Genomic DNA, 25,206 nt, shown 5'->3' with positions numbered 1-25,206 from the left:
GGAGGAGGAGGAGGAGGAGGAGGAGGGAATAGTTTTCATTGTGTGAGTCAAGGAGAACAATTGTTTCAAGGCACTTACATGACAATTTGCACAGCATGGTCCTGTGTCGCATTCCATATCAGATGCCAGTGTACAGGTTTGAGAATTGCAACACTGAAATGGTTTGGCTTCACACTCCTGAAAGGCAAAACAAATGCTCTCAAGGACATCTTATTTAGGTTTTCATTTGCTGGAAATAGGCACACATGATGATTGCACATTCTAGAACACTCAAAGAGATGCCTCACCCCCAAACAAACTTAAAAAGGTCATCTATTCATTCACCTACCCATCAGACATCTAGCACTTACCTACACCTCCCTGGTGTAGGAACATTTTCCTGGAGTTGTGTATCTCTAGAGTGAGCCTTATTCTATCAGTAATACAATTCTCTGAGCCATGCATTCTGTCAGGGCATAGACACTCAGATCTCTGGTTTGTGCAGACAAAGAGATGGTTAAATACAATATGGGAAAGAAAAGGATAAGATTTTAGAATTTTCAGCGGGGTGCTGCTGGTTCAGACTTGTCATCTTAGCTATTCAGGAGGATGAGATCTGAGAATCGTGATGTGACACCTGCAGGGACAGAAACGTTCATGAGACTCTTCTCTCCAACTAACCAGCAAAAAAGCTGCCAGTAGAGATGTGGCATAAGTAGTTGAGTGCCAGCCTTAAGCAAAAAAGCCTAATGAGAGTGCATGGCCTTGAGATCAAACTTCATTACGTGTGTGTGTGTGTGTGCGCGCACACACACACACACACACGCACGATCCTCCTATGATGTACAGCAGGACACCACTAGAACACACACAATTTTCAGTAGTTTTCACTGGAAATATTCCCAACAAATGTTGCTGTTGTTGCTAAGTGTGTGGGAGTCTCTTGGGGGAAAAGATCACAGTGGCTCAGGACTCAATCACTGCGTTGAATGACACCATGTGATCTACTATGTAAAGACTTCATGAAGAAAAAAATTCATGGGATTTCCACTCCACAAAAACTAAACAAAGGTATGTGGGGACCATTCAAGTATCTAGGAATGTTTGTTTTATGTTGGAAAGGTCACGTTCAGCCACTGCCTAGGGAACAGGGAATCCCACCCACTGCTTCCTGGTGACCAAGATCCACAATACAGTCTGCGCCACAACAGTTTGCCCTCTCTTCACTTGATCTTATTTTTAAAAAATCTTACTTAATTCATTTTGATCTCTGTTTTCTCTCTAGCCTTCCCACTTTCCTCCAACGTCACAGTTTTATCTAGTGTTTCTGTGGTTTGGAAAAACACATTTTGTTTGTGTGTGCTTTAGATCTTTTTTTTTTTAGTTAAGTATTAAACAAACATTCTTTCCATATATTTCCATTATATCGTGAAAACCTTACCTCTACCTTTCTGAATAGAAGAGGGTGTAGGTTAAAATGACATGCTAGGAAAGGTATGTTCTCCAGAGCCTGGATCAAGTCAGATTCAGGATTAGTAACCTTGATAGTCACTTGTTTGCAAACTTAAAGCGGTGACTTTGAAGAGCAGCATGAGATCGGAGTGGAGAGGGATGGGTCCAGGGTGTGAGCTCTGTTGTGCAGGAGGAAAAAATCCTGGAAACCCAACGCACAGCCAACTACAGTTACAACACCGTAAACGTGGAACTTACTGAGGGTGATATCAATAATAGTTCCTGCCAGAAAAAGAGAGAAAGCGGGGAGGGAAGGAAGGAGAAAGGGAAAGAAGGAAGGAAGGAGGAAGGAAGAAAGGAAGGAAGGAAGGAAGGAGAAAGGGAAAGAAGGAAGAAAGAAGAAAGGGAAAGAAGGAAGGAAGGAGAAAGGGAAAGAAGGAAGGAAAGAGGAAGAAAGAGCAGGAAGGAAGGAAGGAAGGAAGGAATTGAGGGAGGGAGGACCATGTTGGATCCTCAGCTTCCATATATGTAAGGTTACAGAGATGTTAGCTTGATTCTGGTGAATATGTCACACTCTATATCTGTATCAAATTATTGACTCATATACCCCAAATTCATACAATTTTAGGTTTTCAGTTCTGCCTCAATAAAGCTAGAGAGCTAAACTGACCGGTGTAAAGATCTAGGCATCGGTGCCCCCGTACTTCACTGCACAGTTCTGCTCAGGTGTCTCCGGGAGGAGGAAGAGGCCCAGGCCGCAGCGCGCGAGGCTGGCGGCTTGCCACGCAAGCCCGTCTGCCCTCGCTTGGTACTCACCATCTTAGACCCGCAGTCACAGGCCTCTCCTTTCTCTACGATACCGTTCCCACACACTGCATCTGTCTTGTACGACGGCTGTAGGTGCGGCTGGTTCTGGAGACAATGGGACATGGGACTTGCCAGAAAGAGCGCATAATCTTCCAGGCTGCAGTTGCTGAAGGTCTTGGTGCCACTGGCATGGCTGCAATTGCACAGCACTAAGTTTTTGTGTAAGTCTTTCCGCGACAGCCTGCCCCCTCCCCATGGAGCTTTATGGTGCTGCGATTCCTTTGAGCTTCTTCCTTACAAACTGCCTTATCTCTCTTCCATTGATGCCTCCCTTCCCTCTTAATGATCTCCAAACCTTGGAATAGCCTTGTATTAACAAATGTTTCCTCTCTTCCTTCCTCTTTCCCTTCCCTCTCCTTCCCTCCCCTCCCTTCACCTTCTTTTCCCTTTTCTCCCTTCCTCTCTCCTCCCCTCTCTTCCTTCATCCTCTTTTCCCTCCTTCCCTCCCTCCTTCCTTCTCCCTCTCTTCTTTTCCCCCTTCTGCTGTCTTGGTCTAACCCAGGTCCTTGCAAGTGTTAGGTAAGCTTTCCACTACCTCCTTTCTTTATCCATATTTACTCATAGATAATGCTGTCCACTTTCATAGTTTTAAATACCATCAATATCTGATACTTATGTTTTTGATTCCATAATTCAAACGTACCTGCTACATTCCAGAATTCAGTATACGATTCATTCACAGAATTCAATATACAATTCATTCCACAGTGTTTCTCCTTTTGCCTTCCTCATAGGCACCTTGAATTTAAATCCCCTAAACTTTTGATGCCCTTCCCTCACCTCTGCCCCTCATGAAGGAAAACCAATGCACAATCGTTGGCCAGCCAAAATCACATCAAGTCTTAGTCCTGTCATTTACAGGCTGTGTCTGGCTGGCTATGAGCTGCAGCCTCCTGAGTAGCTAGGATTACAGGTGTGAACCACCAGCACCCAGTTTCAGGTTGTGTGTGTGTGTGCGTGTGTATGTGAAGAGGTATTTCCATTGTTTATATTTGTGCTCCATCTTTACAATATGGAGGGAAAGGCACCATTTGCACCCTGCGAGACTGCAAGTTTGTACTGTTACTGTTTCCACACTCAATGAAGTTAACCTCCAGCTAACAAATAAACCAGGATAAAAGACTGAGGGCTTCCCCTATTTCCTGCTCACCCCATATCTGCCGTGAAACACCATCAAATCTCTCCACCACCTCTCTCCAGAACGCTTTCTCCCTAACACCCCCTCTCTATCCCAAGAGCTCACCGTCTCTCACGACCGGCTCAGGACACAGATTGGAAATTGGCTATGAGTTTCAACACATGCCCTTTGTGGTTTTTATTTCCCAAACATGGATAATATAAAAGTCAAGCCTCTTACATTGCTTCTGGGTTCATTATGCAGACAGCTCCCGGGCAGTGACACTTGCTCAAATCATCGTAAGAAATACCCATGCTGAAGCTCAGTAACTGAACTAAAATAATAGCAAGTGATTCCAGACTTATGATTCTGGGGTGCTGGGAAAACAAAACAAAACAAAACAAAACCCACAGCTGTGGATGAACACTCTGTGTGCGTGTGTGTGTATGTGTGTGTGTGTGTGTGTGTGTGTAAAATCTACTTTGCTGTAAGAAAAGTGTAATTTTTAGAGTAGTCACGTCATTGAAAGCCCTTTGTGCAACTACTTAAATATCAAAATATACATGCCCCTATCAGATTTTTTTAAATAGCGGCACAATCAAACAAAATAAAAGCATCTCCGGGGTCCTGGAGTATCAGATTGGGAACAGTGACACCTGAAATCACACTACCATACAAGTGGTGACTCACCGGGTGGTATTGGACAGAGGAACAAAGCTGTCACTGTGACTCGCTAGGTGTAAGTGACAACACTGTTTTGTTAAATTTCTCTCACAGATGAAAAACTCAGGCACGCACATGTCAGGTCATGAACAGGTTGTTATTTGATTCTTCAGAGATGTTATTAATTTATTATTATTTTGGTCAGTTGTGGGGCTTGCACTTGGGGCCTGGGCACCATTCTTGAGCTATTTTGCTCAAGGTTAGCGCTCTGCCACTTGCGTCACAGCTCCACTTCCTGTTTTCTGGTGGTTTGTTGGAGATAAAAAAATCTCATGGACTTCCCTGCCCCGCTGGCTTCTAACTGCAATCCTCAGATCTCAGCCTCCTTAGTAGCCAGGATTGCAGTTGTGAGCCACCGGCAAATGGCCATAAATTGAGTTTTATTGTCCTTTCACTGCACACCTCACTTCTGAAGCCTTTCTAAGATCTACACGTTCTTCTGAAGAAGATAATTCCGGTAGTGTGCTCTCTCTTTCTCTCTCTCTCCAGTTAAGACAACAATATGCAGTGTTATCTATTCCTGTTTTCATTATCTTTATAGCTTTTCGTGGATTTAAATAACTTCTGTAAGTATTTCTCAATGTGAGTCATCCATCTGGCAATCCTGTCGGGAATTCGTATGCCTATAATATGTTTGTCATCTCACATGTTTTAAGCCCTGGGAATTAGACCCCGTGTTTCTACTTTCTTGCTGTGTCTGTGGGGCAGGGTCTCTTCCAGTGGAGTCACATTCCTGGTGCTTTGATTTTTTTTTTTAATTTTTGTTGTGAAGGTGTTATACAGATGGGTTAGTTATATAAGTGAGGCAATGAATACGTTTCTCATCAAACAATGCTTTGATTTTTGTTTTGCTTTTGAGAGAAGTCATTGCTGACATTGCCCAGGCTGGTCTAAAACTCTCGATCCTCCTGCCTACACTTCCTGAGTAAGCTGAGATTACAGCTGTGTACCTCCATGACTGAGCTCAATAGAAAATACATGTTGCACATTTACAAAAAAACAAGGTGACAAGACATATCCTGTTTATGAGAACAACAATATGAAGTAGTGGCACAAATGTACCAGTTTGGCATACACTAAGATCTCCTATGAGATTAAAGAATGCCAACAGCCTATGACATTTGACTGTGGTTCTCTTCACTTGCATCCTATAAAGCATTCTAAGGTGACGGATAGTTTCAAAGGTCTGCTTTTAATCTAGCTTGTAACTATGTCAGCTACATGATTGAGAAAATGCATAAAATCTAAGCCTAGTTAACATAAATTCGGGAACATTATTGACTACAATAGCACCCAGTCATAATCACTACCTTAGTAGCTTCTAAATAGGCTATGCTGGATTCAGGAGAGGAACAGGCTAAAGTTCTTCCATGTGGTAAATTCAGTGCAGACTCCTTGTAGCCTAAGTATTCCTAGCAACAGTAGGGACAAAGATTCCTAGAGTACTACACATTTAGTATGCAAGAAAATAACAAGGTAAGGAAGTCTTTCATTTCCACCCAGCAGTCTACGTATATAGTTTAATCTGATTACATCATACCATACCAGAACAACACCTCCTGCAAAGTTTTTGTCACACATCTTCCCTTGAATGGTGGCACCAATATAATTGGATGCTTCTTTGTAACTGAAATTTAAAAATAGATTTGAATCATACAATTTTGCAGAAGTAATCATAAGAAAAACTCCTTGCCTTCCCTCCCCCGCCAAAGACAGAGTTTAACTTTTCGGGTCATTGTTACATTTACATTTCTGATAGCATTCAGGTAACACTGAATGGGCCATGTCTATACTGTTCGTGCATCTTTTTGAGTGATAGAACAGAGTCAAAACAGAAAAAATAGAAAGTGAAATTTCTGTATTGCACTGTTGAATATGATGAAGACTCATTCTATGTGAAAATGAATAAATCCTCCCAAATAATTATGGTAAAAATAAATAAAAGTCAGCCTGACAGGCCACAAAAAGTATGTCATATGTGTGAGGTGGAAGAAAACATATATTAAGATGGAAAATATGTAAGTATTCTGAAATACTGGTAAAAGAAAAGCAAAAAGCTTATTAAACAAAAGGAGAGGTGGGCCCTGGTGGCTTACACTTGTAATCTAGCTACTCAGGAGGCTGAGATCTGGAGATCCAGAGTTCAAAGCCTGCTAGGGCTGAAAAGTTCATGAGACTTCTCTCCAATTAGCAAAGAGGCTCTTAGCTCAAGTGGTAGAGCTCGCCCTGAGTGACACTGCTCAGGAGCAGTGGCCAGCCCTGACTTCAATCCCTAGTACTGGCACATTTGGATACCAAAATCCTCAGCAGCATGAGGCTGCATGGTGCTCACCTTATGTTGAGATGCACAGTAAAGTTTCCATTTCTTTGTTATTTTTAAAAGAATGATCACAACACTGAAAGGAAGGCTCAATAACAACATTAATAAAATCAAGATCTTATGTTCCATGTAGCTACTGATACTTGAGGTCTGGTTAAGGATATTTAAAGATGTGGTGTGTATTTTAAGGTAAGAAGGCATGTGGTATCCAGGTTGTAGAAGGATGAGCTACACGTCAATGGCTATTGTGGTGGATGTCAATAATTCTGTCCTAAGTATGGTGCTTTGAAAAATAATAGTCATTGCAGGGCGCTGGTGGCTCACGCCTGTAATCCTAGCTACTCAGGAGGCTGAGATCTGAGGATCACGGTTCAAAGCCAGCCCGGGCAGGAAAGACTGTGAGACTCCTATCTCCAATAAACCACCAGAAAACCAGAAGTGGCGCTGTAGCTCAAGTGGTAGAGCTCTCGCCTTGAGCTGAAGAGCTGAGGGACAGCGCCCAGGCCCAGAGTTCAAGCCCCACGACCGACAAAAAAGAAATAATAATAGTCACATGGTAATATCAGAAAAGAATGACTAAAGACTTTTCTCTCCAAAGGCTTGCCAATCCTGAGAATTAGGGTCAAATTAGGCAATGATGTGTGTGGCGGAGGGGGGTTGTTTATGAGCACTCGTGTGCATGTGCATGTGTGTATGAAGTGGTACATGGCCTGCCAAGCAAGCATGAGGTCCTAGGTTCAAGTTCTCAGCACCACAAAAAAGAAAAAAATAGAAATAGTGCCAAACTGATTTTTTGATAAGCTTCAGTAATTCCAAAATATGCTTACATGAGTAAAAATGCCATGTCATGAGGACGCAAAACAAGGAAAGATCGTTTCCATTTTAAAAACTTGTGCAATAACTCATTAGCATTTCCTGAGGTTGAAATTTTGTTTTCATCTGTCCAAAATTCCAGTGAAGACAAAATTATGTTGAGATTAATGGAAGCAAAAATCTAAAACAAAACACATGCAGAAAACATGTTCAAGCAGCAAAACATTTCCGACAATAAACTTCTCACACATATTAAACACGTGAACTGTCAGCCTCCACTGGACCTTTACAAGTCTGCTAACAAGCAACAGTGTTAATAATACAAATCATATTTAATATTTCTAAGCTGTTTGCATGTAAGCAATAAGTTTCTCATTTAATTTACTTCACAATAACTTAAATAGGCACATATAATTGTCATTCTGCCCAATTAAAAGGCAGAAAGACTGAAGTTAAAATGATACTTAAATTTTCCTGTATCATACCACATGTACATTTAATCAATATCCTAAAAGAAGGTGAAGAGAGATTGTTTTAGTAGCACAGGACAAGTACAAAACTTCAAAAGAGCAAGTACTTACAGCATTCGTCAATACAATCAACTGGAAAATTTTTTCAGTGACAATGGTTGTGTCAGAACCCATGTGATCGTACTGCAAAAGACAATTGCCTTTGAGATCTATGTATACATTGCCTAATGTTTAGTTACTGTTTTCCTTTTATCTAAAATTTAATCTGATAAAGTCAGAAATTGTTTAAATTATCAACATTATTTTATTAGCATACAAATCATTGCATGTATCTAGAGATTATAAATGTAAATAATTATAAGCCTGCAAAATATGGTACAATTCCACTATCAATAAATTATGGATAGTAGTGGCTGATAGAAAATTCTAGCTTTAAACTGGAAGACTGCCTATTTTGCAAATCTGAAAATGGAAATCAGAAAGATTGTACATCTACCACACCCATTCAAAGCCATGTCTGCCTGAAACTTTACTAAAACAAATTATATAACTGACAGTAGAAACATAGTGTCACAAGAAGAATACAATAAGGAAAAGTAAAAAAAAAAAAGGTCAAAGACAACAGTTTGAAAGTAAGAATGGATAGGAAGCAATGTATGAAGAGACCCAAGACATGTGAATTGTAAACCAGCAGATCAACGTAATTCATCCTGAAAACACTGACATGCTGACTGGATCCATGTCTCTAAAAGCAGCACAGGCTAGCACGAAGAAAAGAATCTGAAGGATTAACATACATTTTGTTTAAGAAGTTGTTAAGTGGGCTGGGAAAGTGGTTCAGTGGTAGAGCGCTTGCCTTGCATGCATGAGGCCCTGGGTTTGATTCCTCAGCACCACATAAGCAGAAAAAAAAAGCTGGAAGTGATGCTGTGGCTCAAGTGGTAGAGTGCTAGCCTTGAGCTGAAGAGCTGAGGGACAGTGCCCAGGCCCACCAGACCCCACCACCAAAAAAAGAAGTTGTTAAAGTCTGGGGAATTTTCCAGAAAGTATGTGTGGAAAAAATCCCAAAGTGTTACATACTGAGTGACTTCATTTATGTAATTTTTTTTTTGTTTTTTGTTTTTGTTTTGTCAGTTGTGGGGGCTGAACTCTGGGCTTGGGCGCTGTCCCTCAGCTCTTCAGCTCAAGGCTAGCACCCTATTACTTGAGCCACAGCACCACTTCTGGCTTTTTCTGCATATGTGGTGCTGAGGAATCAAACCCAGGGCCTCATGCATGAGGGGCAAGCACTCTACCACTGAGCCAACTTCCCAGCCCCATTTATGTAATTTTTTGAAACATATATATGAATGGAGAACAGACTTGGGATCTGAGATAGAGGAAGTAGAGCAATGGACAAGCAGGTGTGGTCCATAGATTCTTGTTTGGATGCAATTATCCTGTGTCTTGACTGCTTCAGTCACAATATCCACCCTATTAGTGGACAGGATCTCTTTCCATTCTTACGAAATGCACATGAATCCCTAATTACCTTCAAATAAAAAGGAAAACTAAAAGCTAGAAAGTGTCCATGACAACAGGAAGAAAAACAAAAGAGGAAGGAACAGAATAGTTATGAATCAGAATAAATCAAAGTGATAAACATAAAATAGACATATGTCATTAAATGTGAGTGGATTACATAATCAATTATCAGATTGTCAGATTTGATTAAGAAAACAAAAACCAGAAGAATTAACTGTTTACAGGAGACATACTACATTTTGCAAAGACACAAATCACTTGAATGTAAAAGGATTGGAAATAATATGATGCAAAGAGCAATGGCAAAAAACAATGTCAACCAGGAAGCTATCAAATTATAACTGTTTATGCATCCAAGAACAGAGCAGGAATTCATACAAAATAAAAAATAACCAAAAATTAATAGGAAATTTTAATAATAGAGATTTAAGTATACAACTTGTAATAATAGACTAACATAAGCAAGTCAGCACAGAGGGTAAATATTGAAACAAAACTATACACCAATAAGTCTCCACAGGACATTTCACTGCAAAACATTTACAGCGTGCATTCTCCCTCAAGCATACATGGAACATAATCAAGAAATAGAGCATATAGTAGGCTGAAAGGTAAGACCAACTACAGTTAGTTTAAAAAATGCAAGGCATATTCCCTCTGAACCTAATGAGATTTAATTTAAAACAACAAAAAACTGTAAAATTCTAAACATGTGGAACCAATTATACAAAACAAAGAAGAAATCACAGAGTATTTGGAAAGTTGTATTAATCAAAATCAAACATAGCCCAACTGATCATATTCAGCCACAGCAATGTTAGTGGTGAATTTATTGCCAGAAGTAGCAATATTGGAGTGATGAGCATCTCAAAATCACCTGTCTAGCCTGCTACATCAGGAAGTTGGTGCAAGAACAGCAAAATAAACCCAAAGAAAGGAAATAAATAATAAGGATTAAAACAAAAATGACTGAAATAAAGATAGAAAAATAAGAGAGAAAACAAAACAAAGTTAATTATTTGAAAAGACAAAAATAACAAAGAAACTCATTGACTACATTGGGAGAACAAAAGAGAAAAATCTAAAGCTGCTTTAGAGTACAAACACTGACTTTAGGGAAAGAATAAAAATTATAAAAGAACTATGGTTACACTTGTATAACAAAAAATTAGATAACTTAGGGCTGGGAAGTTGGCTCAGTGGTAGAGCGCTTCCTTGCATGCATGAGGCCCTGGGTTCGATTCCTCAGCACCACATAAGCAAAAAAAAAAAACCGGAAAGGGCACTGTGGCTCAAGTGGTAGAACACTAGCCTTGAGCTGAAGAGCTGAGGGACAGTGCCCAGGCCCAGAGTTCAGGCCCCACGACTGGAACCCCCCCCAAAAAATTAGATAACTTAGACTAATTTAGGAACAATTTGAAACTGTAACAACAAATTGAAGAGCATTTAAAAATCTTTTTTAAAGAAAGCATTAATTCCCTATTGCTTCATTAAACTTTTCATTCCTTTTATCAAACATTTACAAAACTTAACACTAATTCTTCACAGATGCTTCTATAAAATAGAAAAAAGCACTGTCAACTCAATGAATGAGGTCAGAAACATGTTGGCTCATCAATATAAATACAAAAACCCTGCGCAAAATACTAATTTAAATTGTACTTGTTGACTGGCAGATCCTTTGTACAACTAAATAAAAATACTCAAAAAATGAAAAAATACAACATAGAAAACGAATATGCAACCCAATAAATCCCAATTCTAGGAATACAAGGTTGGTTTGATAGCTGAAAACCAACCAATAAAATATAATTTGCTATGGGATAAAAGCCCAAATCCATATAATTCTATCAATAGAAACATAAAAACTTGAAAATCAATGCCCATTCATGATAAAAACAATATCAAACATTCAAATTAGTGAACATTCCTCAATCTGGTAAAGAAACAAAATCTATGAAAAACCCACTGATCACATCAGAATCAATAAAGGAATTTGTGTTTTTTTTTTTCCTGAGAGCCAGAAAGACAGTGACACCTGTTCCCACTGCACAAATACTATCCAGACTTCTTTTTTTGTTTGTTTGTTTTGTCAGTTGTGGGGCTTAAGCTATCCAGACTTCTTGACAAGGTACTCATTCAAATAAAAGAAATCAATATATACTCATTTAGGAAAGAAAAATGTTTAATACTTTGCCAGCAAACATTTGTATATAGAAAATCCTAAGAAATTCACTAAAAACTATCAGGATAAAAAATGTTTTTTGGTAAATCCATAGGATATAAGAGCAGATACAAAAGTCAATTCTATTTCATATGCCAGAAATAAGTAGTTTAAAAATTACAGGAAGGAAGCCATCCACTTACAACACAAAAATAATGACTAGTCAGGTGCTAGTGGCTCACACCTGTAATCCTAGCTACTGGGGAGGCTGATATCTGAGGATCATGGTTCAAAGCCAGCCCAGGCAGGAAAGTCTATGAGACTCTTATCTCCAATAAATCACCAGAAAACTGGAAATGACACTGTGGCTCAAGAGGTAGAGTGTCCACCTTGAGCTGAAGAGCTGAGGGACAGTGCCCAGGCCCAGAGTTCAAGCCCCATGACCAACAACAAAATAATAATAATAATATTCTTAGTCAAAAAATTCAAGACAAACACTGAAAATTACACTGCTGAAAGTAAAAAAACATAAGTAAAGACATTGTAAAGACATAAAAGACATTGTAAAGCTTTGTATTGTTAAAAAGGTGGAAATATCCAAATTGGTCCAAGGAGTCAAGTCAATTCCTACAAAAATTACAGTTGCCATTGCAGGGAAATCAAAAAGTTGATTCTAAAATCTATTTGAAAATTAACATAATCTGAAATGTCCAGAATGATTTGAAATAAGAACAAAGTTGAGTCTTCAACTTCAAAGCTAACTGCAAAGGTATAGTAATAAATACAACATACTCTTGATTCCAGATTAATCTTAGATCAATGACACAGAAATGAAAGTGACCCAAAGTAAATCCCATCAAATGATATTCAGGAAGGCATAAGAAGATGAAACAGGCAAAGACATATATGTTGGTGAAATTAAAACTTTTATGTTAATATCATCACCAACAAAATAAAGACAATCTAGTGGTTGACTTAATTGTTTATGACTAAACAATAACACACTGACCCAATTAAGAGATGTATAAAGACTTAGATTTCCTTATTTCAAAGTTAACTGTAAATTACAATCTTTAAGTCACTTAGGATCAGTTCAGTGACAGATATGCTGATTGGTGGTATAGAATTCAGAGTTCTGAAATACACAGAAACTTTGATGGCCAGTGGATTACTGGCAAAGGTGCAGGTATTTCCTTTGAAAGATTCCCTAAATGTATTAAGAATATTCATTTAGTTTTTAGGGCTGAAGTTGGGAACTTGGATGCAAAATAGAAAAAGAAAAGGAAAAGGAAATTGACATGTTGAATTGAAATCCCTTTGTATAACTGTTTAAAAATAATTTTAAAACTTACATTAAAGAAGAAATTATTTTAGGATTCTAAATTTTACTTAATTGTAGTTCTATTTCAGGAGGAAATCTGGTGGGAAAGAACCTTCTGGAAACATGATTTCCTCTTCTACAGTAAAGACCATTGTTTCCCTACCTACTAAGAGATGTTACAAATGGAGAACTTCTTATTTCTTCTTTAAACAACAGAAATCTTGTCAACTGTTGTTTTCAAAATTTAGTGCTAGAATACATGCAATAAGTTCCCTACAATTCTATAACTATCTGTAAATGGTTATTAGGGAACAATTTGTTTTGTTTATATTACTATTTATAAATTAATAATAAAATTTTTATAGAAATTCAATTTCCAATTGCCTACTGATAAAAACAATTCAAAATACATTACAACATGGGAAATGCAAATTTATTATTAGTTCTCTATTAAAAACTCCTGGCAACACAAGAAAGTTCTTTTCATAATTTATTATTGAGAATAAAATGCAGCCCCCAACCAAAATAAATTAAACTGTACTTACCAATCGTTTTTCAACAACAATATGCATTTCTATATAGTGAGGGAGATCTTTTTGTGCCTGAAAAGAATCCACAAACATTATGTCCCAAACTGAAGAATTAGTCTTTTCAATATTTGTCACTACTATTAATGAGCTCAGTGTTGAAAAATTCTCATTGGCCCTGCATTTAGTTCTATTAGCCTAATGAGACTTTGGCTACATTATTTTGTGTTATGACTTTGTGCATGCTCCCAGAAGAGTGCTGGGACATCAACCCTTGTATCATGCACCTCAGACAAGGTGAGTAACAGGGTGTCAAATGATGGATCGGCTTAAACTAGACCACAGACACTGGCATTTGGAATCTGATGTCAGACACTTAGAATATAGTGGCTACGTTAGATCCAAATATCAGGTTTCATGAAGCTTCTGTTCTTGATTAACCTGTCTATGGCTCAGACTATAAATGGGTTTGCTAACAAAATGCTAACCCATTGTCACTGTAGTTGTTACATGAGGAGATATGCACTAATGCCAGACTATAAAACAAGCTTAGCAAACCCTGGGCACTGCAGTGCGGAGGACACACAATGGTATGTGACCATGACAACAAAACCACCCTGGTGAGTGGACAGCTACCAGAATGTAGAGCAGAGGCCCCAAGCTCAGAGATGCCAGACACTTCTACTATCTCCATTTTATGATTTTTTGATGCTGATACTGAGACTTGAACTCAGGGCCTCGGCACTGTTCCTTAGCTTTTTGCTCAAGGTTCCTCCACGTGAGCCATAGTTCTACTTCAGGCTTTTGGCTGGTTAACTGAAGAAAAGAGTCATGAATTTTTCTGCCCAACATTTCTACCCAACATTTAAGGACCGAATAGTTCATGGTTTCAATGGGGGAAAAAAAATCATCATTTCATTGACGACACAGAGTCCTTTACTGTATCTAAGCTACTGAAAAAAACACTGCATTCAGTGGTTTAAGGATTCGAGGTTATTTCTTCCTTCCAACCAATTATCAAGTGCTGGTTGTTTAATACTTATTTTCATCATTTACATTAAGACTGCTACTGATCTGTTTATTAAAAATCTTAAAGAAAATAATCAGTCGGATGCTGGTGGCTCACGCCTGTAATCCTAGCTACTCAGGAGGCTGAGATTTGAGGATAATGGTTCAAAGCCAGCCTGGACAGAAAAGTTTGTGAGACTCTTATCTCCAATTAACCACTAGAAAACCAGAAGCAGCGCTGTGGCGCAAGTGGTAGAGCGCTTGCCTTGAGCTGAGAAGCGCAGGGATAAGGTAGCACCCAAGCCCCACAACCGACAAAAAAAAATCAGTTCACCAAAAAAAATTAAAATGTAAGATGCAGGCATAAGAGAATTCTAGACACTGATTCTTTTGGGAAGGTGGGCAAGGGCCAGATTTCAAAGGACTTCAGAGCCAGGTTGTTTAATAGGAAAAGGTCAGCAACACAAGATGTGTGTGCTGAGACACGTGGTGTGCAAAGATGAGTCCAATTGTGGGGTGACGCGGGCTGGGACCTCAGCGAGTCCTGAGGAACTGACTCCATCACACAGATCCAAGGACATTCTACGGGCGTGTTCCAGTGGCAGTGCTGGTAATTAGGGATTAAAGTTTACAAGACATCAGAGGACATTGGCATGAGTATTTGGGGAGTGGGAAGGAACAGGAATATGATAGGTAGACAGATGACAGACAGACAGACGGATGAACTCTGTGTGTGTTTAATTGGGGCAACCAAAATGTTAAATATGAAATCACTTAACTCGGGTAAGTATTCGGAGTGGGAACAGGACACCTGTAAGTCCTAGTAGATAAAACCAAAGAAAATGTGCAATAAAATGGATAAGCTAAATAAACCCAAGGTGCCACATAGGAAATACCAATACTTAAAAAGGAGAGCGTACAGGAAAAAATACAATGTAGTTGATGAGCCACCAACCTCTATTCTTTGCACTTCATAGGGCAGATCTCGTAACTCAAATTCCTTCTCGGCATATAAAGAAATACTCGTTTTCTTGTGCTGTAGTTGATAAATGACGTGCTCAAAACCAAGTGCAGACTCCAGAGGTTCAATTCCGTAGCTAATGTTTCCAAACTGCAGTATGCCCCTGCAAACGAGAACAAAAGCTGTGTGAGCGAGCTAACGCGTTTGCAAGCATCAATATAAACACCACCATACTTTTACAAGTCAGTACACTTGATCGATGTGGGTGTTGCTGCTTTTTGTTTGTATATCGTGATCAGACTTAGGTAGTGAAAGTAAGAAAAGTTAATGGGTATGGCACAGAAAATAATGTAATTAGTATTTGTCTAGTTTTCAATTAATACACTGTGATCCAATTCAGCCAGGCCATTAGCAGAAATAATTTCCAGCTAGGTGATCCACTTTGTACCCCCTCAGTGCTGCGTTACAACCTGAGCCCGGTGCAGGTGCTAAGCGTCGCCATGGAGTTGGGGTACCCCTCCAAATATCCTTGGTAGTGGCAGGAACTCTGGAAGACAAAGGGAAACCCCGTATGAGAGGAGCTTATGTCCAAGGCAGCATTGTCAGACGCTGAAAACACACGTCTTGGGTTGTGTGCCTCAAGTACTCACTGTTTCCAAAATGGACTTCTAAGATGATAGGGGAGGCCATGGCTTGATTTTCTGAAATCACCCCTCCCCCCGCAACTCCCCCGCCCCGTCCTGCTCAGGTTCCCAAAGAACTCAGTAGTAGTTTTCACATTTTTCCTGTGTTATAAATTCAACGTGACTTTCAATCATTAGGATAAGGTTTAAAAATAATTAAAACCATTTATTTTTTTCATACTCCTCTGACTTAATTCTGTACGCCAGAGAAGCAAAATGAATCCACATCTGCAAGAGAAATTATTTGGAGGGGTAGTTGGGGGTGGACCACAGATAAAACGTGGAAAATACCATCTGGGCTTGCGTTACAAAGGTAGACAGAAACAGGAAGGGAAATACATTGAACCCAAGAAAGGAGGTAATTGCACCCATGGGGATCCTGGCTGGCTCCCAGGGCAGGCAATATCACAACCGAAAACCCAATCCTTCCGCAGAGGCGGCCACAGTCTCAGGAGTGTTAGAAACTGAAATGCAGGGTCCAACAGAGGCAGAAGGTGCAGAAGGAGGCCGTAAAATGTGGGCCATTATCTGAGGTGCACTTAATCTTGACTGAGAATATGTGAAAGATACTCCCTGCCACCCCACCTGGCTTCCTAGAAGCCAGGCTGGATTTCTCACTACTCCTGGAGACAAGATGCCTGATGGCTAGAAGTTCCCTTCAGGTGAGTGGACCTAAGATGGCTGATAGACTTAATCGGGACAACCTCTAGCTTCATTGTAATCAAATGTCCATCGAAGAGCCACGCCTGCCAGCTACCATGACAGAAAGCGTCACTGCTTTCTGAGAACCCCCACCAACTCCAGGCCAATCCCCACCACTAGTCTGCCCCTCTCAGCCTGTCCTAGCGCCCCCCCGCCCCGCCCTGTTTCGTTGGTCCTGTGAGGGTGCTTTCCTCACAGAGCTCCACTTCCCTGGCCATTGAATTCGCTTGCATTGCTGGAACTCAACTTTGCTTTTATCTGGGCTTTGAAATATTAAATTGGAGGGAGAGGAACTAGAAAAGTTCATGGATACCAACAAATCTGGCCAAGACCAGGACAGCTGAAGAACAGAGAAGAGAATTCTTCTGTGTTGGTTTATCTGCTCTTAAAGTGTGTGGTAGGCCAAGGCAGGGAACGCGTGGGCAAGAGGCAGGGGAGAAGCCAGAAGAGCCACAGGTAGCAGGAGCAGCCGGGGATCTACAGAAGCCTCGGGGAAAGTTACAGCGCAGACGAGCCACGATCGGAGGAGGGAACCAGATCTCCCCGCAGCGCCTACAAGGATGTCTAAGTGTGGACTTGCCACAGTTAATCACACGACAGCCAGGCCTGCCGAACTTGGATCAAGTAAGCCCAAAGGAGATGTTCCAACTCTTGCTTCCCACCCTTCCAGCTTCCAGAAGCAGAGGATGAAGAAGACGTTGAAAGGGCTACGCTGACAGCAGGAGCAAGCTCCTTCAATAACAGGGCGGACCACCTGAGCCTTCAGCCTCGGCCTAGACACATCATCCAATGAGAATCCTGCTGCAAAATGGGACAGTGCCACCTAATCTCTTCCCAGAGGAGCCCATTCTGTGTGCAACAGAACACAGAAAAGCTCAAGCCCCCAAAAATGCAGTGCGGGAAGTAGGGGTGGGGAGAATGGGTAGGAGATCCCTAGATTCCATCAGCACCAGTCTGCAAGTAGCTGGCCAGTTGGCAGGATTTCTGGGAAGCAGATGGCTGGGAAGAAAAAAGAAAAGTCAAATGCTGACCCACAGAGCGAGATGATGGGGCGTGCCAGCGATTAAAACCCCAGAGGCTGCCGGACCCTGCATTTCAGGTATGAAAATTAGATCGGTTGAAAACCCCTGATGTAAATCATGACTTTCCATTTGAGGTTTGACCCAGTGGTCACACACACACACACACAGTGGTCACACACACACGCGTGCGCGTGCGTGCGCGCGCCAGGGAAATGGCTGGTTTGGAAAGCGCTCAAATCCTACAGGGTTTGGTCACCATCCTGCTGTGGTAAGGGCCAAGTCCTGCCACTGATCGGAAATGATTACGTGCATGTCAAAACAAAACAGAATGCCAGTTGTGGAGGAAGCGGGTGACCAGACAACGTACCTCAATATCTTCATCAAGAGGCATCATAATTCCCGAACCGTCGTAACTATAAACTTTAAAACTTCTGGGTAAAAAAGGTCTGTGAAAATAAAGGTAAAAAGGTATTTAACAGAAAAATTGTTCCCTAAGGTACTATTTTGGAGAAAGGTGCAACCTGCTTAGGCAGGTTGGCAGAAAAAGATTTTCCACTCTACTGATCTTCCACCTCCTGTCAATACCCTCTGAATAGCCAAAGCAGTTCTGAGCAAAAAGTGCAGTTGGCGGCATCAGACTACCTGATTTTGAAATATACTACCAAGCTATGGTAATAGAAACTCCATGCTATGGGTATTAAAAAGAAAACAGATACACAGAGTTGTGTCAGAGGAACAAACCCATACATTGATAATCAATTGATCTCTAACAAACTTATCAAGAACATGCATGGGGAACAACTTCTCTTTAAATAATAATTTTTGGAAGATTGAATATCCACACAAAGAAGATGAAATTGGACCTTTTTGTCTTACACCATGTACAAAATTCACAGAAAGTGGATTGAAGACTTACTACCTGAAACTATAAAGCTGATAGGAAACAAGCATAGAAAGAAATCTGTAGCTTTAGCCTGGGAAAGGATTTTTCTTTTTTTTACTGTGACACACAAAAAAAGGCAAAATGTTTTCCATCCAAAAGTGTAGAGCTAGCTGGTGACTGGTGGCTCACCCTCATAATCTAGCTACTTTGGATGCTGACATCCAGAGCATCACAGTTCAAAGGGAAGAAGAGAACAGTCTTGCAAGACTCCATCTCCAATATAGCTACCAAAAAGCTTGGCCAGTGGCCTGGCTCAGATGGTAGAGTGCGACCTAAGTAAACAAGCTGAGCAGGTACAATGTCCTTGAGTTTAAATCCTCATACTGCCAAAGATAGAAATACTTTGCAGATTTGTGAATAACAAGAGGAAAAATTATCACATAACTGTGTCTTCTCTAAATTTGTATGTTGAAACCTCTTAACTGGTGTGATGTTAGGAGGAGGGTTGTTTGGGCCATGAATCAGTATTCTTAGACCACAAGAGCGGACTCCTCCTCCTATCATGAGAGGTCAAGCGAGCATGTCTTTCGAAAAAGTGCTCATCTACCAGAAGCTTGCTCTTCACTCCTGCCTCCAGAACCGTGTTGGTCCCTTTGTATTACCATGACACAATGCTTGAGTGAACAAACTAAAGGAGAGCATTTTCACTTTCATTTGTTTTTGTGTTTTGTTACTGCAGCCCAAATAAACGAAGATTCCTGCTGGGTGCAGATGGTGGACGCAGGCTGAGCGCTGTGGCCCAGGCCAGGCCTCGCCATTTGTGATTCTGAAGACATGGAAACCCCAAGCTCTCCTCCACATGGATGAGAAATGAATCTCAAGCAAACGCCTTCACTGCTGAAACCATGGAAGGACAGGTGGGAACCTGAGCCGAGCTACTGATCCAGGCGTGAAATACCAGCATCCCTAAGCGCACCCCAAAGAAAGCCCAGACAGACAGCTCCCTGGAAGAGGACGCCTCACCACACGTGTGAGAAAAGCTGTCCACGTGTGAGAAAGCCCAATGCTTGCCCTGTATGTAAACAACAATAATTAAGTGAACGATGGACGCACTGACGACCCAGGAATAGAAGCTGTCAAGGTTTACAGATCACAGTGGTGCATATTTGTTCAGAAATGCTCCACGCAAAAATACAGCAATACACCGAAAAAAATTCCTAGATTAAATGAGACATCTTTTTGCATAGAGAAACAGTAAAATGAAAGCTGATATCTGAAGAAAATATTTGAAATAAAGGACAAAATCAAGACTAGCAGGGCAGGTGACAGATGAGTCGAGTATAGTTAGCGACAGTGGTTCCCTCAAATGATCATAATGCACAGTCAACAGCAGGCCAGGTGCAGTACTAGAGTGAGAAAAAGGGAACATTACACTCAAAAATTGGCACGAAGTCTCCAGAATTAAAGCAGATCGTGAATTCTGAAATTGAAGAATCAGAGTCCTTAGAAACTCATCAGAGGCCAAGCACGGTGTCTTCCAGGCTCTTAGCAGTGCCTGTCATTCGTAATGCCGTACCAGTGTTTTTAATCCGGATCCCTTCCCGAGCAAAGCCCACCAATGACTGCCACACAGCATGGTTTGGCTCACCGCGGTCAGCCGCGGTCACAGCCGCTGCAGGCTTCTCTCCCGGGCCCTGTGCTTTTGCTGAAAATACACAGCACTCAAGAAATGTAGCAATATGTAACTGGAGTGCACTTTTTGTGTCTTCTTTCAGACAAGGATTGTGTATCTTAGGTAGAAGACAGTTTCATAAAGTGTGGTGAAGAGGCTGCAGTTCTGAACTCCGGAATGGCTAAGAGGCGTTTCTCGTTTCTCATTGCTTCAGTGATACACTAACTTAAAATTATTGTCATAATTCAGTCCATCAAAGAATCTGTTGAGATTATTTAAGTATAGTTTAGATAGAAAGGAACTTGAAAACAAACCATGTTTATGTTCGCAGAAAGATAGAAAATGATCAAAAATTATCAAAAAAGATAGAAAATTATTTTAAAAATTAGCAAAATTATCAGGCCACCTTACAAACTGTCCAAAACAATTCTGACTCAACTAGGGAGGAGGAGGAGAGCTGCCGGCTCTGAGGAATAATTGAAAGACTGAAAAGATATTTCCAAGCACAAATAAGACACAAATGAAGTGGGGGACAGGGGTGCATGCCTGCAATTCCAATACTCAGGAGGTGAGACAGGAGGGTTTCAAGGGTGGTAACAGCCTGAACTGCACAGCAAGACCCTGTCTAAAAAAGAAGGAAAAAAAGGACAAAAATTTTAAATAAAAACAGAGAAAAATAAGTAGGTACTAACTAGAATTACTCTCAAATCCACCATAATCATGTTCTAGATATTTGCAAGTGGTATTTGCAAGTAATAATCACAGAGCAAAGACGGTTGAGATAAAGGTCACTTACTTTTGCTTTAGGTGCATAGTGTATGTTTTCCCTTCAATCATAATGCTGTAGGATATCTGCAGGGTGGGTGCATTTAAAAAGCAAGGAAAACCAGAAAAAAAGCATCAGTAGCAGAGGAAATGATTATTTTTACATTAATGATGATTACATTTCCAAACACAATACACTAGAAGGATATTTTAAAGCTGAATATTCATAATCAATTATAAATTACTCATATTGAGTTATTTCAGTGTTAATATTGTGGCCTTCATTATGATAATTATGGATAGAAGAATAGCATTGTGTAGTTTGTTATTCATTTTTAAATTTACCCAATATAATAGGACATGAAGAATGAATTATTTTTATCCAATGAATGTGTTCGTTTATTAAAAGTTTGAGACCAGTAAAATGGTCAAATTTCCTTGCAATAGTCAACTCTCCACTCAATAGAAAATTTATACACAGTAAAGCAAAGAATTAACAGCATATAATGTATGTTATTTATAGATTTGATGAAATATGTTCATTGTTTGAATGCAATACTTATGGCATCTACTAACAAAGATTAAAAGTGGTATCTGATGGATAATTTATTCTCTGTGTCACTGTGTGGGAACAATCTCTTTTCACTATTGAACATGGCAGTCTACAAACATGGACTAAATCTCCAATTAAAATTTTCTCATACCAGTTTTTGTTTTGCTTATCATTGCCTTCTGATAGTATATATTGCACCCTAAATCTTTTTCAGGATTAAAAAAAATCACTTTACCATAATAGAAATGCAGACTAGAAATGCAAGGTACTTTTACTATTTCAATCATGTTTACAGAAAATGTTGCTAGGTGGATTTTTAAATTTTAATTTCCCTTTAGAATTTATTTTATATACTCACTGGGGAGTCTAAGGGTGGATGGGGATGGGTGGATGTTGACATGTGTCCATCTACAGCGGACAGGCCTGTGCTGCAAGTCCTGGCCAGGAATGCCAAAGGTGTGGACTGCTCCCCCATTGTGAAAACAAAACCCAACACAACTCTTAAGCGGGGTGTCCGTGGCTCATATCTGTCATCCTAGCTACTCAGGAGGCTGAGCTCTGAGGGTAGTGGTTCAAAGCCAGCTTGGGCAGGAAAGTCTGTGAGACTCTTATCTTCAATGAACCACTAGAAAACTGGAAGTGGCAGTATGGCTCAAGTGGTAGCCTTGAGCTGAAGAGCTGAGGGACAGTGCCCAGGCCCAGAGTTCAAGCTCCATGACCAACAATTAAAAAACAAAAAACAAAAAACAAAAACACAACTCTTTCCATTGGTTGTACCAATTCACAAACAGAAAATAAGATGAACTTTTTTTTTTAACTTATGTACTCTCATCACATATTGCTTTGTTGGATTTAATTGTTGCAAACACTGGATGTAAAATAGTGCCCTACATTAGTTATTTGGCAATTCTCTGTAAGTTTCTCAATCTGAATGTGATTACGTTTGTTAACTTCTCAAGGTTAACATTTATAACTTTATACATGCTTCTTTTTTATTTCTTACTGATTTTCAGAAGTTCTTGATATATTCTGGATACTTTAGATGTAGTAAATAGATTGCAAAGGTTGAGTTGGAATATTTGCCACTTTGTTTCTGATAATGGTTGATGTACTTAAACCTAGATCCTCCCCAATTATTCCACTCCAGGATCTGTGCTTCTTAATCCCTTACTCAATTCTTTTCCATTATAAGAGCCCAAACAGGTTTCTCATATTTTCTTTCAATTTTTAACAATCTGTTTGATGCATTTATATTAGCTAGAATTGAGTCTAACATGTGATAGGCATTAATATATATTATATATCTAAGCAACGGTCCTATGACTTTTATTAAGTTGCATTTTTGGTTTGCGTGTGTGCGTGCGTGCGTGCATGTGTGCGTGTGTGCGTGTGTGCATGTGTGTGTGAGTGTGTGTTGGCTTAGGCAACTGAAATGTCTTTTCCTGAGCTTTTAGGTCAGAGTAGGAAGTGTTGGTGAGGTAGGAGTTTCCTGGGAGCTGGGAGGGAAGGGAAGCCTGAGGCCGCTCTCCCAGGTTGGCACGTGACCATCTTCTCCCCTCTTTTCACTGCCCTCCTCTGAATCTTACTTCTTTTATCCCCTGGTACTGGGTTTTGAACTCTGGTCCTCGTGTTTTCTGGGTAAGCTCTCTATTACTCGTCCTTTGCCTTATTTATTTATTTTTGCTTGTTTCCCAGATAAGGGCTTAGGCTGACTTTGCTGGGGCCTAGGACCACCATCCTCCTGTCCCCCGTTCCCAGTAGCTGGGATTATAGACGTGTGCCATCCTGCCCAACCCCCAAATCCCCTCTTCCTCTAAACACACCAGCTATCTTGGATTAGGGCCTGTTCTGAAGAATGCATTTAATTAGATTATTTCGTTAAAGACTCTTTGCAAATAGGATTACACGAGGAAAGGGTTCTTGGATGAATATGGCCATCTCTACAGCTATCATTCATCCAGAACACTGAAGCCAAAACTTACCTTTTTCCTCCATGAACTGAACCTATCTGGACACACTGAATGAAATGAAATTAAAATTAAGATCAATTTGCCCTGCTCATCTTAATGGTCATTCATTGTCTGGTGGGTACAACCTATTTTAGGCTACCCAGGAGGAAAGACATGGGGGAAGGGAACTCAGGAGGAGGAGACAGGAAGTGAAGTGGGCAGCCACAACACAAACCCTTTGTCCTGTTGTATGTGTAGGAGGACTGGTATTCACTTGATTTGATTTCTGTGTCTTCACAACCTTCTCACTGTCCCCCTACAAACCACTGAACCACGTCTGTGTTTTTCAGAAGACAACACCCACTGTAGGAGCTCAACCCATGCGCTGCAGAGAATGGGTGGGACCAGATGCTCTGGACAGAACACAGATCGAGTGTTACGACACCCTCCCATCAAATGCTGCTACTGACTTCACTTTCCCCTGTCTGAGCCCAGCCAGGGAACACCAGGGAAGATCATTACTACCTTTCTTCCCAGAGCAGCTTTAGCAGGACAACAGGAAGACACTTCGCAAATAATGCTACCCCTACCCCATCTGAAACTTACAATGCTTATATACAACATAAGACCTAGAGGGAAGTTAGAAGCAATAAATCAACCTAGCAAAGTCTCTGTAAACATGATCACAATATTTTTTTTAAACTTGCATCTCTAGCTTGCATTTCTATTATGGTGAACAAAAAAGTGATTTAAAAAAATCCTGAAAAAGATTTAGTGTTTAATACATACTATGGGAATGTCCTTGTCTAGAAATGATTCTAGAACTCAGTACCCAAACAACCACCACAAAGGACAGAGTTGTTCAATGTGAAGAAAAATGAACATGAACCCTAATCTGAAAGAAACGAACTTGAAGGAACAGTCCTGGCCATTAACGTCTGTGCAATCCACAGTGGAGCAAGAAACACGAGTAATTAGAATAACCACTCTATCCCCCCAAAAACAATCCTCAGAGCATAGTCTGAAGACTATGTGGGTCAGAAGAAAACACCCCCTCGGGCCGAATATTCCGAGGCAGATTTGGAAGGGGGACTGAGGCCCAACCACCATTCCCAATCCTGGCGATACACTGTTTATTGCGCTTCCTCTTCAGATCTAGCTTTTCCCACTGGACAGCCACCGATACACAGTGCACAGGCGAAAATGGCAAAGGAACTTCCAAGGACCCCATGTCCAAGGGTTTTGAACTGCCCACAGTGGTAGCGGTTAATTACATGTGTGGCCGCGTGTCCTTCGCCCTCTATTGACTGTATTTTCTCGGGAACTGTGACTTGCACGTTGAGCCTTTCAGAACCTGCGGGGCAAAGGCTTCGTTAGAGCAGAACCCGGCGGCTGCACAGGGCCCGTCTTTTCTTTCCTTGTGGAAACCTACACTCCACAAGCCATTTGCTTGGCAATACCGGGGTCTGAACTCGGGGGTTTTGCCCTTGCCAGGCGCTTTACCACGCGAGCCACGCCTCCAGCGCTTTTTGCTTTGTTTTTTTTTTTTTTTTCAAATAGGATGCTGCACTAAGATGCAACTCTCCACCAGACGGCAGGGCAGATGGCAGGCTGCACACAGGCCGCCGACCTCTTACTGGTTGAGATGGGGCTGAGACGGGGTTGGAATGAGGATGGGACGGGGCTGAGATGGGGTTGGGATGGCGGGGTTGGGATGGCGGGGTTGGGATG

The 25,206-nt window shown here is 40.8% G+C and overlaps 1 protein-coding gene across 1 annotated transcript in view; it reads right to left on the bottom strand.

The window, feature by feature from the left end:
• Adam2 (ADAM metallopeptidase domain 2) overlaps nt 1-25,206 on the bottom strand; it is a 43,352-nt gene that overhangs the window by 13,681 nt on the left and 4,465 nt on the right. Inside the window, exons 2-13 of the mRNA XM_013024189.1 lie at nt 24,750-24,829; nt 21,005-21,060; nt 18,021-18,099; nt 15,717-15,793; nt 15,241-15,409; nt 13,296-13,352; nt 7,853-7,924; nt 7,286-7,452; nt 5,684-5,765; nt 3,656-3,792; nt 2,248-2,431; nt 79-177 (exon numbers count right to left, since the gene is read on the bottom strand). Of these exons, the coding sequence (XP_012879643.1) occupies nt 79-177; nt 2,248-2,431; nt 3,656-3,792; nt 5,684-5,765; nt 7,286-7,452; nt 7,853-7,924; nt 13,296-13,352; nt 15,241-15,409; nt 15,717-15,793; nt 18,021-18,099; nt 21,005-21,060; nt 24,750-24,829 (1,259 nt within the window). The remainder of the gene's footprint in view (nt 1-78; nt 178-2,247; nt 2,432-3,655; nt 3,793-5,683; nt 5,766-7,285; nt 7,453-7,852; nt 7,925-13,295; nt 13,353-15,240; nt 15,410-15,716; nt 15,794-18,020; nt 18,100-21,004; nt 21,061-24,749; nt 24,830-25,206) is intronic.

Source organism: Dipodomys ordii, unplaced genomic scaffold, assembly GCF_000151885.1.
Source record: "Dipodomys ordii isolate 6190 unplaced genomic scaffold, Dord_2.0 Scaffold74, whole genome shotgun sequence".
NCBI classification, from domain to species: domain Eukaryota; kingdom Metazoa; phylum Chordata; class Mammalia; order Rodentia; family Heteromyidae; genus Dipodomys; species Dipodomys ordii.
Note: the sequence above shows the minus strand (reverse complement) of the source record. Positions and strands in the feature narration are given on the sequence as shown.